This window comes from Ochotona curzoniae, unplaced genomic scaffold, assembly GCF_017591425.1.
Source record: "Ochotona curzoniae isolate NIBS_2020 unplaced genomic scaffold, NIBS_Ocur_1.0 contig_3520, whole genome shotgun sequence".
Taxonomy (NCBI): domain Eukaryota; kingdom Metazoa; phylum Chordata; class Mammalia; order Lagomorpha; family Ochotonidae; genus Ochotona; species Ochotona curzoniae.
In genome coordinates, this window is record NW_024465894.1 from 32,241,366 (window position 1) to 32,254,687 (window position 13,322).

Sequence of the window (13,322 nt, forward strand, 5' to 3'; positions counted from 1 at the left end):
TACATTCAGGGTGGTAACTTTTGTAGACTTGTTTGCCACTAGTAACATTTTTGTGATTGCGTTGGATTGCGTGATGCACAGATAGGATTTGGGGGCTCCTGAAGTAACCTCCCTATTTCCATTTTTAAAGAAAGTGTTTGTTTTTAACTGCAGCCTTGGAGGAGGGACTTTCTTTGGTCTCTGTTGTCTCCTTACCGGCTGCACCACTTTCGAAGAAGCTCTTGAGATGGCATCTCGTGGCGATAGCACCAAAGTGGACAAACTCGTGCGAGACATTTACGGCGGGGACTACGAGAGGTTTGGCCTGCCAGGCTGGGCTGTGGCCTCGAGGTGAGTGTGTGCACGCACACAGCAAAACACAAACAGACATTTCTTCTTTTTATTTTATTTATTTATTTTTGGTAATTATTTTATTTGGATAATCTTTACGTAGTTGATCAGGGCGAAAAGGGTCAAGGGCTACAAGAAAGTGGGTAAGACTGTTGTTTCCACATTATTATTTTCTTTTTTTCCTGTCCCTGGGGTAACAAAGGGGAGATAAAGGGAGAATCCCCACCCAGCCTCCCACCTATCCCAGGTCCCCGACGTGGGGCACGCTCTGAGGGTCTTGCTCAAGTGGTTTTGATAGTTCAACAGTTCTGAAATGCTGCCAGTCTCGCCATTCCAAGCACGGTGAGGTCGCTGCAGAATCCACTGGCTGACATAGTCCACCTTAGAGTCTCCGTTTGCCCAGATTTTCACTGCCAGCACATGGCTGGGGTAGTTGATTGATTTGTTCTGTCCTCTGTCCTCTGTGGTGGTACCAAGTGTCCTCTGAGGTTTTGATGGACTCCTATGTCCTCCATGTGCACCTGGATATGCTGTCTACTGCTCCGTCTGAGCATCTGAAGAGGCTCAGCTTTGATACTTGCACTTCATGGTCAGACCATGGAACTTGCACTTCTCTTCATGGTTGGGGTTCTGAGTCTGGCAGTTTGATTGAGGATATCCCCAAAGAAACTTCATCTGAAGTGATCCCAGACCAGGTTCATGTGTGTGCATGCCAGTACAGGGCCCGGTACAGACCATCGCCCCAATCAGCTGGTGGTTGCAATTGCTGGGTCAGTTCTGTTTCCAGCCCTGTCTTCCACTGGAACCAATGGTGTTGCAGTCCAGCCTGATTCTGCCCAGCACACACTTGGCCCTCACATAAACCATTGGGAGCTGCATCCTAGTCAGGGTGACCCACAATAACCCCCACCAGGCCCGCCCCCTACCCTGGTTTCCGTGCTTGCCAGTATGTACAGAAGACCAGTCCAGTCTGTCCCACATCCCATTCAGCTCTCATATATGTCAATGAGCATTGAAGCCTAGTTCAACCCAACCAGCTCCACTATCCAGCCCGCACACATGCTGGTGGGTGCTGTTCTGTTCCAGACGTTTTTCATGCTCTCCTGTGGGAGTTTATTTTATTTTATTTTATTTAAAAAATTTTTTTATTGGAAAGGCAGAAATACAAAGAGCAGGAAATGCAAAGAGAAAGCTCTTCTCTTGGTTCACTTGCCAAGTGGCTGCAATGGCTGGAACTGAGCCGATCTGAAGCTAGGAGTCAAAAGCTTCCTCCAGTTCTCTTCATACAGGTGCAGGGTCCCAAACCCTTGGGCCACCCTGTACTGCGTTTCCAGGCCACAAGCAGGGAGCTGGATGGGCAGTGGAATGGGTGGGACACAAACCGGTACCCATATGGGATCCTAGCACAATCAAGGTGAGGACTTAGCCACTAGGCTACTGTGGTAGGCTCATCTTTTTCTCTTTTTTAAAAGATTTATTCACTTGAAAGGCAGAGTTAGAAAAAAATGATTTTTTTTTCCATTAGTCCAGTCGCTTGACCACAGTGACCAATCTGAAAGCCAGGAGCTTCTTCTTGGTCTCCCATGTTGACGCAGGGGCCCCAGGACTTGGACCATCCTCTGCTACTTTCCTGGACACATGAACAGGGAGATGGGTTGAAACTGGAGGAGCCAGGACAGGAACTGGTACTCAGATTTATCTACTCTGCCACAGTACTTGCCACGTTTCTTTTGAAAATCTTACTCAGATAGGATCTATCTGGGCCCTAAAGTGTCCAATAAAGTCACCTGTGTAGAGTGTCCAATTTTGTAAAAAATTTATTTTTATTGGAAGGGCAGATCAGATTCAGAGAGACAAGGGAACACAGAAGGGTCTTGGCTCGGCTGGCTCACTGCCCAAATGGCTGCAGTGGCGGGAACTGAGCTGATCCCAAACCGGGAGCCTCCTTGGGTCTCCCCTGTGGGTGCAGGGTGCCAAGTAGTTGCGCCATCCTTTGCTACTTTCTCAGGTCGTAAGCACGGAGCTGGAAGGGACGTGGAGTAGCCAGGACATGAACTGGCCCTCGTGGAGTCCTGGTGCTTGCAAGTTGAGGATTTTAGCCACTGAGCCATTGCGCTGGGCCCTAGAGTGTCCAATTTAATAGTTTCTACTGTGTTTATAGAATTGTCCAGCCATTACCATAACCTAATTTCAGAACATTTTTTTCATTCTAAAAAGAAGGTTTGTTGTATCCAGCTGCTCCTCCCTATTCCTCCATGCCTGGTCTTGCCAAAACCTCTTCTTTCTGTTTTTGTGTGTTCACTTGTTAGGAATTTTTTTTTTTTTTATTTTTATTTATTTTTTCTTTTGAAGATTTATTTTTATTATTTTTTTATTGGAAAGGCAGATATACAGAGAGGAGAGACAGAAAGGAAGATCTTCCGTCCGATGATTCACTCCCCAAGTGAGCACAACGGCCGATGCTATGCTGATCTGAAGCCAGGAGCCTCTTCCAGGTCTCCCACATGGGTGCAGGGTCCCAAAGCTTTGGGCCGTCCTCGACTGCTTTCCCAGGCCACAGGCAGGGAGCTGGGTGGGAAGTGGGGCTTCTGGGATTAGAACCGGTGCCATATGGGATCCCGGCCGTGCAAGGCGAGGACCTTAACCACTGCGCCACCACGCCAGGCCCAGGAATCTTTTTTTAATGGAATTGTTTTTCTTTAAGATTTATTTTTATTTTTATTGGAAAGGCAGATATAGAGAGAGGAGGAGGAGAGACAGAGAGGAAGATCTTCCATCCACTGATTCACTCCCCAAGCGGCTGCAACGGTTGGAGCTGAGCCAATCTGAAACCAGGAGCCAGGAACTTCCTCCAGGTGTCTCATGCGAATGCAGGGTCCCAAGGCTTTGGGCCATCCTCGACTGCTTTCCCAGGCCACAAGCAGGGAGCAGGATGGGAAGCAGGGCTGCTGGCATTAGAACCGGCACCCGTATGGGATGCTGGCGCGTGGAAGGCGAGGGCCTTCCTACCTCACTGGGCCCTACTTGTTAGGAATCTGTCATATAAATGATATCATAGATCAGTAAGCTTCAACAGGTTGATAGAACATTTGCGTACAAAATTTTAAAACTGTTTTGTTACATGAGAGACAGACCTCCCATGCACTGGTGTGCTCCTGTGCCCATGAGACCCAGACCTGCTGCAGGCCTGTAGGGACTGCTCTACTCCATTCTTGTTTTGCTTGAAAGTCAGGGAAAGCAAGGATCTTCTAGCTCCTGGATCACACTTCAAGTGCCTGCAGTAGCTGGGACGGGGCCGGGTTGCAGCTGAGCACCCAGAGCTCAAGCCCGGTTTCGTACATGGCTGGATGACAGGATTCACGTTGTTGAGCCGTTCCTTGCTTGCTGTCCTGGCAGGGTGCTCTGTGGGAGGCAGAGCTGGCACTCTGATTTGGGTTGCAGTCCCAGAGTTGTCGGGTCTGAAGCACTGTGTCACATGCTTGCTCCTGTCTGCTGGGTTGAGATACACGGACATCCTCACACCCTCCCACCTGCTCGTTCACTCTCAAGGCTGGCAGGGGGCTTAGGGCTGGCAGGAGGCTTAGGGCTGGCAGGGGCTTAGGACTGGCAGGGGGCTTAGGGCTGGTGGGCCTTGAATGCGTAGGAACCCCGTCACCTCTACCTTCCAGTCTCTGTCTTAGCAGGAATGTCAGGAAATGAATCCAGGTACTCGAGTGTGGGGATGTGGCTTCTTCACCACTCGGGTACACACCTGCCTCGGCTGACGTTTTAGTCGGAGTGGCTTTTTATTACTGAGGGCATCCTAGTAACACCCAAGTCGTAGGATTCAGAAGATGGACTCTTTTCTTTATTTCTTTGCTGGTTTTTGTTGTTGTTGTTGTTGTTGTTTGTTTTACACAATGTTTTTGGATTTCAGTGTATGAAAGTTACACTGCTTTTGTTAAATATTTCTTAAGTTTTTTTCCTCCTTGCTATTAAAATTAATATTTTTAGCTTTTGAGATTGAGAAATGCGGTTGCTTTTTGTAGGTACTGGAGTACATGGTTTTTTAAAATAGGAAATACAGTTATGTAAGTGTCCATTGTAGGCATTCAGTGAATTTGGAGGGAATTTCGGTAGCTCTGCTCAGTGGTCCTCACTTCCCTTCCTGGTTGGGTTTGGAGAAGTGACTAACGTGGCAGTTCTGCTTGTGAAGTACTCTGAAGTGCCTTGCGTATTCTGGGACATCCGAAACGCCTTTGTCTCAGCTGTCTGCTCTGCTCCTCTCCGGGGTAGTAGTTTACCAGATGTTTATGTGGCTGCAGAACAGCGGGGCTGGACAGGTAGGTCTTGCTGATAGTGGTGTCTTTTGGGGAACGGTCTGGTTGCTGTGGAAACAATGAGGAAGATCTTAGCTGAATGGGCAGGTTTGTGGTGTCAGGGTTGGGTTTCCTGAGAGGCACAGAGGACCCTGCTCCTGGAGGATGCTGGAGGCTCGCCTGCAAGCTGCAGTGCTCCATCGGTATGAAGTGTCCAACTTCATCTGCGCGAGATGACATCCGGCTTCTGTTGGGCCGAGTTCCTTCCGGTTTAACAACAGAATGTCATGTTTTTCTCATCACAGCTTTGGAAACATGATGAGCAAGGAGAAGCGGGACGCTGTCACAAAGGAGGACCTGGCCAGAGCCACTCTGATCACCATCACCAACAACATTGGCTCCATCGCGAGAATGTGTGCTCTGAATGAAGTAAGGGCACCTGCTTTTCTTCAGTTGCTAAGGGGCTGTGTCATGTGATGTCCAACGTGACCTTTCACAGCAGTGCCGACGTCTGATGGAGTTTGTTTGAAAGTGAGGTTAAAACTCCAAATGCAGATTAATGTTGCTTTTATTTTCTTACTGAAGATGACCACTGCCGCTATGTGCAGGTAAGGCGTCTTCAGAGGAGAAGGTGGGGGGTGTCCTCCAGTGCCCTGGGGAGTGGCGCTGCTCATCGTGGGCTGCGGAGTCCAGAGGAAGGCACTGGAGCTGGGAGAGGACTGCCCGCCTCGGCAGAGCTGCATCTTCGTGCTTTCAGCTTCTTTACAGTGCTGCCTTGTAGCATTCGGGTCAAGCAGCATTGTACAGGGCTATGAAAGAACCAAGAATGGGCTGCCCTCGGGGAAAAGCGTCTTGCCCCTACTTACACGTTTTTGTTCAAAATCATTCTTTAACTAGGAAATACAGCCTTGTGACTTAAACAAATGAGGCCTCTGAAGGCACAAGAGGATTTGTCACTTTAACAATACTGTTTCAGGAGCCACTTAAAAATGTCTCCATCTGCGTAGCGTCACCCTTTGTCTTCGCTGCCTGTTTCCTCCCTTGTCTTATGTCTCTTAGAGATTTTAGTTGGTGTACCTGCCACTTACGGTCTTTGCAAAAATGCTCTGTGTTTCATGACTGTAAATTGGATCACTCACACGGAGCTGGGCGTTGGTTGCTTGCTGGGGATGCTCTGCATTCAGTGTGGGATGTGAACATTTTCATAGCAGTGATACTCGTATTTACTACAAATGCCTCGCTTCACTGTCTCGTTCCCTGTAACAGTAGGTCCTGAGCTCTGGGGTCGCGCTGAAGCAGCCCTGGACCAGCTCAGTTCAGTTTGGCCAGCAAATTCCTGTTGGAAACTGCACGCGCTGCTCAGCTTAGGGTAGCTTTTATCAGAAAACAAATTAAGGCGAAAACTAATTGCCTGTTTTTGATGTGCTCAGAACATTAACCAGGTGGTATTTGTTGGAAATTTCTTGAGAATTAACACGATCGCCATGCGACTTCTGGCGTATGCTTTGGATTACTGGTCCAAGGGGCAGCTGAAGGCACTGTTTTCGGAACATGAGGTAAGCCAGCCTGTTTCCTGTGATGTTACAAGGCTACAGAATTTAATTTTTTAAAACAATTGTGTGATACACATTTTATAACATTATTTGTACCATTTTGCCACTGTCCTAAAATTCTTTGAAACAGTTTTGTAGAAGACTTGGATGAGTGTCCTCTATTTCTGATGTTGTTAGTTTCCTGAACTGCCTCTGTGCTTTTTGCTTTGCTCATGAAATGTGCTTAGTTATTCTGGTTTCTGCGCTGACATTTTCATGCCAGTTTTGTATACTGGTACAAATCATGTGGCATTTAAGATGTATGTTCCAAAAATCGTTGATAGAAAATGTGCCATCCGGCAGCGTCCATCATGAGGACTTCCCACTGCCCGCCTGGACTGCGTGTAGAACTGTCCTGTTGGCTAATTCCTGCCTATCATTGAATATTTACCTAGGTGAAAGAATATGGAGATTAGCTTCTTATAAAGACTTGTTGTTAGAAGGGCCGATCTACGAAAAGATCTTCGATCCACTGATTCACTCCGCAAATGGCCAAAGTGGCCAGAGCCGAGCTGATCCAAAGCCAGGAGCCAGGAGCTTCTTCTGGGTCTCCCATGCGGGTGCAGGGTCCCCAGGCTTTGGGCCGTCCTTGACTGCTTTCCCAGGGAGCAGGGAGCTGGAGGGGACGTGGGGCAGCTGCACATGAGCTGGAGCCCATCTGGGATGCTGATACTTGCAAGGGGAGGATTAGTCAGCTGGATTACTGTGCCAGCCCCAACATTTTTCTTTTTTGAATTTATATTTTCCTATTGGATTAGGTCTAATCCTTTACTGTATGTATGTGTGTATTTTTAACTCACCTTCCTGTAGCTGGCATTGCTGAGCCTCTTGTCTGAGTGTTCCCTCCTGGCAGGATTGGCGGAGCTGGCCCCTGAGCCTTATCCACATGCTTCACAGGGTTGCATGCCCACGTGGGCCTCTGGTCAGGGTGCGGAGGGCAGGCATGAAGGAATGTGTGGCCGTCTTTGTTTTCCTTCTCCTCTGTCTGGAAGGTAATAAAGGGAGAGGGCCGCTCCTTGCTGTCGGACCACGTTAGCACCTGGGCTTGGAGCACAGTCTTGGATGATGCCCAGAGACCCCGAAGTGGAGACGAGGATTCTGAGGGTGTTGCTTGAGTAGTTTTGATAGCCCTGGAAAATGGTCTGTTTGGTTGCTCTGGGGTTAAGAAAATCTGTCCAAGGTCTACTGGTTGACTAAGTCTTGTCTTAGTGCATCCCCTGGCCCAGGAACATGCCAGAAAAATTGTTATCTGCTTCCCATCCTCTGAGGAGGCAGTCAATCCCCCTTCTGGCCTGGATGAGTGGGCATTCATGTCCCCCGTGTGCATCCGGACGTGCTGTCCACTGCATAGGCATCGGCACTGAAGAGGCCCAGAGCTGACACACGCACTGCAAGGTTGGGCCACACATCCTGTGATGCTTTCCCTGTGGCTGGAGTCTGAGTTGAGCTGTCCAGTTGGGGAGTCACCTAAGAGCCTTCACCTGGGGTGACTTTTTCGTGTGCCAGCTGGTCCAGTGTCAGGTTTGGTCTGCCACATGTACCAACCAGTGTGCATACCAGTGGATGGAGCCTGGATAGTTCCAGCTCAGCTGCATGTCTTACAAACTGGTGCTGCAGCCCACCACAGGCCTGGTCCTCACACAGACCAGCGGCTTAGTTGGGGCGACCCCCAATAATCCCTGATAGGCCTGTCCTCAACCCTGCTTTTTGTGCCTACCAGCTTCTGCTGCAGCTAGCCCACATCCTGTCCAGCTTTCATGCATACCCATGGTGCTGTGGCTTAGTTCAGCCCATCCCGCCCCCCATAGTGGCCTTTAGCTATGCCAACAGATGCCATGCTTGGTCCCTCCGTCAGGAGCTGTCACTGCTCAGGTTGTGGTCAGTGCCACGCTGGGTCCCTCCACCAGGAGCCCTGTCACTGCTCAGGCTGTGGTCGGTGCCACGCTTAGTCCCTCCATCAGGAGCTGTCACTGCTCAGGCTGTGGTCAGTGCCACGCTCGGTCCCTCAGAGCCCTGTCACTGCTCACAGTACAGCCTTGTCCAGCTTGGCTTGCCCCGATCCCTGGTTCTTGCGGAGCCCGTCTCTTACAGCTCTCGCTGCTCTCAGCTGAGCTCTTGGCAGCTTCCAACGAGTTGGCTCTGTACTTGGTAACGGGGTCTGAGTCCTCAATGGAACCATTTAATAGTTAGCTCTCATTTTTTTAATTATAAAGCGACACAGAAATAGTGACAGGACAGAATTGATGGCTGCTTTGAAATGCACACCCTTGCTCCTGTGTTCTGGGATTGGGGCTCCCAGGCGAGGCTGGCTCTGGCTGCTGGGCTTCTGGCCACCTAACAGCAGTGTGGTGTGGTGGGTTTTTCTGTTTTTATTTTAAAACAGAGAACTAAGATGACAAGGCAGATTTCAGCCTTGTTGTTATGTTACATAGATGTGATAGTTCTCCTAAAGCCATGAGTAGGTTTTTCAGGGTCATTCCACATTCTTTTTTATTTCTTTTGAAGGAATATTTTCATTTTCTTTGAGAAATGGGACTCTTCATCTGCTGGCCTGTTCTCGGTGCCTGCAGGCGGCCAAGGCACGGCTAGGCCACATCCGGGAGCCCAGAACTCGGTCTGGGTCATCGGCCTGGGTGGGGGGTGGCAGTAACCCAGGTCCTTGAGCCATCACCTGTCTTCTGGGCTGTGCGGTTGCAGGAACCTGTGGGATGGGATGTGTCCCTTGTGGTGACTGGATCTCTGCACCAAGTGCCTGCCTTCATAATGTCTTCTGAATTCCTGTATACCCATCTCTTGTGCCCTGGAGACCCGAGTGGACTTTGTGTCACACAGGGCTCTGCTGTTCCCTGCTGGCATTCTGTGTCACTGGGTTTTGTCTTATTGTTCTTCAATGTGTTGTCCATTTGTTTTGCTACCCTGACTGCTTGAGTCTGGAAATAGAAGTAGGTTTGTCTCATGCGTCGATCCTTCCACCAGGAGCTGTCACTGCTCAGGCCGTGGTCAGTGCCACGCTTGGTCCCTTCGTCAGGAGCTGTCACTGCTCAGGCTGTGGCCGGTGCCACGTTCCTTGTTTTGGCACTGCCGTCTACTCTTGCATTGCCCTTCCTGAGACAGGGCATGCGCTGCCTGCCTGGGGACCTTGGCCTTTGCATCCTGAGGGGAACCCACCTGCCTTGCTCTCCACGTCTGCAGTGTCCCCATTTCTGGGACTGGAATTGCCCACTTCTCTGCTGCCTGTCTGTTCCTCTCCCTCCTTCCGCCCAGGCAGGCCCTTTTCCCTCCCACTCCCCTCTGGGCAGCTCCTCCTGTCCTGTTGCACTTCATTCTTCAGTTGTGTGAGATGTACCAGGCCTCTGCTGGTTCTCACTGCCTCATCCCCAGGGCCCCAGCCCAAGGGCCGTCTCCCCAGAGAGAACTGAGCTGCCCTTGACCTTGGCTGCTGCAGCTCCCACTGGGGGGTGGAGGAGGGGTGTGTGTGTGTGGTTTTGTTCCTGCCACAGTGCTCTGATGTGCCCAGGGGGCCTTCACATCCAGACCCCTCCCTGGCCTGCTCCCAGGCTAGCATAGGCCTCCAGTGGATGCTCAAGAAATGTGTGAGGAGTTATGGGCAGTGTTTGTTGGCTTTGACATTAGTGACTGTATTTGTGATGATTTAAACAAATAAGGAAAATTGCTCTTATTTTTGCTGTTTTTCCCCCTACTCCAGGGTTATTTTGGAGCCGTCGGAGCACTGCTTGAATTATTGAAGATCCCCTGATTGTTACCTGGGGAAGGGTTTCTGGAACTTCCCATGATGGGACCTGTGGACTTTTTTTAAGACTCAATTTTGTGAATGTACTACCTGAATCAAAGCGAGAAAAGACAAGTGTATTTTTCTAAGTCATCAAGATGAATCTTAAAGCAGCCAGTAAGGAAAGGCATCTAAAGCAAAAGAAGTAAGTGGACCACATCCCGGTAGTGCAAGGAGTTGCTGTATCCATGTTGCTTTTCAGCATAGCGCTGTCAGCTGTTACAGCTGCGTTGTCCTTTGGAAATCTCAGCATCACTAGAGGTACTTTGGGGAAAGCTGTTGTGCGTAAGGCAGGTTACACTGTGCTGTAATCATGGACTGTCAGCTTGGCCGTGAAGATCTCTGGGCACTGCCGTCGGCACCTGCCTTCGTGTGAACACACTGGAAGCCTGCAGCCTTTATAGTATAGCAGGTTAACTTTATACCCGAAACTTGACAGGTCCTTTCGGAAGGGCAGTTTCACCTTACTGCACATGTTCTGGAACAGTCTGGGAAGATAAAACATTTGCTGTGGCAATAGCTCCATCTTCTGGTGGGAGTGGGTGTGGTGAGCTGGGAGACAGAGCACATTCTAGAAGATGAACTCTGGCCAGCAGGGCTGCCAGGAGGGACACCTCTTCAGGGTGCACAGTTGTTCCAGGCTGAATAGAAAAGGAGGAGTGGACGTGTCTGGATTCCTGGGAGCTCTGGGCTCTGGAGACTGTGGTGAGAGCAACAGACTCCTGTCAGGTGGAGTCTTACAGCTTGATCCTTTTTTGCTGCTATGCAGAAACTTGTAAAAGCCTTCTGGGAGCTGATATCACCTTTGTTTTTGTATCAAATGGTGCCTGCATTGAAGGCAGGGGTGGGTCTGTACAAAGAAAAATTGGGAACTCTACACAAGGCTGTTCTTTACTTTGGTCTTCCTGGTGGTGTGTCAGGGCTGGGTTGGTGCTGTGGAGGGTGCAGGGAGCAGAACAGGAGGGCCCCTTTGGGGCGACATACCTAGGCAGTGTGACACCCCTTCTCTGCCACCTGCTGCTGTGCCTCTAAGCCACTTTAGCCTGATCCCATGTTTCCGTGTCTGGGCCCTCCTCATTCCCCAGGGTGGAAGACAACTGTGAGCTGGCTGGCTGCCAGAGGAGATGCAGGCCTGCGGCTGGCCATCAGTGCTGTGTTTAGAGGGGGTGCCCTGTGCTCCATGAGGGTCATCTCCTCCTGCTGGTCTCCCTGGTAGGAGGAGGAAACCGTGGGCCCAAGGAGCAAGCCTCAAGGCTCTCACCTGCCATTGCTGTCCTCCTGGGCCCCAGCACCTCGAGAACCTGTTCATCTCCTCGCTTTGCTCAGCCTGCCCTGCTGCTCCTTGGGAGCCTTCTCCGCAGGCCTGAATGAAGCACTGCATGTTAAATCCACGGATGTTTCAAGGCCCGTCTCCCCCAAGCTCTGACCCAGCAGACCGCTCTGCGTTCTCCTTCCTCTGCCAGGCCCTTGAGCTCAGTCTGTCCATTGTCCCTCCCCACTTCCTCCCAGGCCACAGTGCATGCCTGGACTCCCCTCCAGCCAGCCCCCACTCCCTCCCAGGCCACAGTGCATGCTGGACCCCCCTCCAGCCAGCCTGGTTGCACTTGAACATCTTCAAAGCCACAGTCTCACCCCCCTTTCTGCCACCTCACCACCTCCAGCCTGGTGTGTACCATGCCTGCAGCCACTATTGCCACCCGTCATCTCTCAGTAGGTGTGCCTTTTAGTGTACCACATGGTACTTGAAGGGTCTTACCTCCCCCAATGAGTGTTGTGGGGCTTGCTGTGTTGGGCTACTATGTGGGTGCAAGCTGGCTCTGTTGTGGGAACGGGCATTTGAACATCCAAGGTTTCATGTGTCTGATGTTGATACACCAAGTAGGCATTGCATATTTGGGTTTGAGAGACAGCTGAGGAAGAAGTCACTCAGTTGGGAAAAGGGATTTATTGAATGCTAAGGAGGTGGGACAAGATGGTGGCAGTGACAAGGCGCTGGAGACCATGTCTCCACCAGGGAGGTGTAGGGGAGAGGATGAAGAGGCCCGGGAAGACAGGACCATGGAACAGAATAACAGCTATGGGGGCATCCTTGGGTATGTGGATGACTGCTCAGGGGCACGTGGGACTGCAGGACTGAGGCTAGGCCGGTGGGGATGCAACTCCACTCCTACCTGTATTTTGATTCCTTGGTTCTCTTCCCTGGGGCCTTCTCACTACTAACCAGCGCCCCCCCCCAAACACTCACCTTGACTTTGCAAGTCTTGCTGTTAATGTGTGAGGGGCCCCGTTCCCTCGGTGTGTGGGTGTGAGGGTCCCAGCCCCTCGGTGTGTGGGTGTGAAGGCCCCGACCCCTCGGTGTGTGGGTGTGAGGGGCCCGGCCCCTTGGAGCTGAAAGGTAACTTGGTCATCAGGTTTTTTTTTCAAAATCTGCATTTTATTTACACCTTTTTGTCAATTACATGCATGTCATTTTTTAAAACAGTGATTAGCAAAAAATGCATTAAATTTTAAAATAGCAATTAAATATACAAAAATATAGCTTACAAAAGACTGCGAATGTTTAAAAATATTCTGCTGCAGAATTCTTCGTGTACAAACACGTCTATGAAACCTGAGGCTCAGAATTCCATAAACCTTTTTTTTTTTTTTTTTTTTTTGAGTTATATAACATCTAGTGAATAAACTGCAGAGGGCCCGCTGCAGGACTGGTTGGTGTCTCCACTTCTAGAGACGGTGTCCCCGGGGACATGCTTAGGAGAGCAGGCTCTCAGCAGGAGGCCAGGCCCGGGAGGGAGGGGCAGGCAGGGAGGATGTGCAGTGGCTACAGGCACCGGGAGCCAGGAAAAGCCTGAAAGCCAAGAACTTTGCCTGTCCTCAGTGAGCCTGCAGTGTAGGTACAGTACTGCCCTGGAGCCTTGAGGGGGTACGCCCTGACCCCCAGCCACAGGCCAGAAGAGCATACAGCTTGGATCTTGCAGTAATTTGAGCTCTAAACCTGAACTGGGAGAAGATGATCAAGCAAGCCCATGTTTCTTCCCTCGACCTTCCCACTCAAATGGAAGCACTCCACGGCACATGAGCTTTGTTACAGAATGGCTGTAAATGTCAAAATTTAGACATTGCCATCTCCTCTGCTAAGGAAACCTGCATTAACTACAGGTAAGCACACCAACCCTGGACCAGAAAAGCAGGATTTCCTTCCGTCTCTCCGTGTTGGGGTACAGGAAGGAAAGGCTGCTGGAGGGCCACGGATGGGTGGCCCTGGAGGAGGCAGCTCTTCCGTCCCGCGTGGAGGCATTAAATGAACTTAAA

The 13,322-nt window shown here is 50.5% G+C and overlaps 1 protein-coding gene across 5 annotated transcripts in view; it reads left to right on the top strand.

Moving 5' to 3' along the window:
* PANK2 (pantothenate kinase 2) overlaps positions 1-13,103 on the top strand; it is a 31,802-nt gene extending 18,699 nt beyond the window's left edge. For 3 of the 5 annotated variants that reach the window (XM_040981021.1, XM_040981018.1, XM_040981020.1), the window contains 4 exons: positions 154-330; positions 4,934-5,057; positions 6,059-6,184; positions 9,927-10,885. In XM_040981021.1, the coding sequence (XP_040836955.1) occupies positions 227-330; positions 4,934-5,057; positions 6,059-6,184; positions 9,927-9,977 (405 nt within the window). In that variant the 5' untranslated portion in view covers positions 154-226 and the 3' untranslated portion in view covers positions 9,978-10,885. Of the gene's footprint in view, positions 1-153; positions 331-4,933; positions 5,058-6,058; positions 6,185-9,926; positions 10,886-11,570 lie in introns of those variants that run through there. The other 2 variants (XR_005883977.1, XM_040981019.1) reach the window with 2 other exon arrangements.
* The last annotated feature ends 219 nt before the right edge of the window (positions 13,104-13,322 follow it).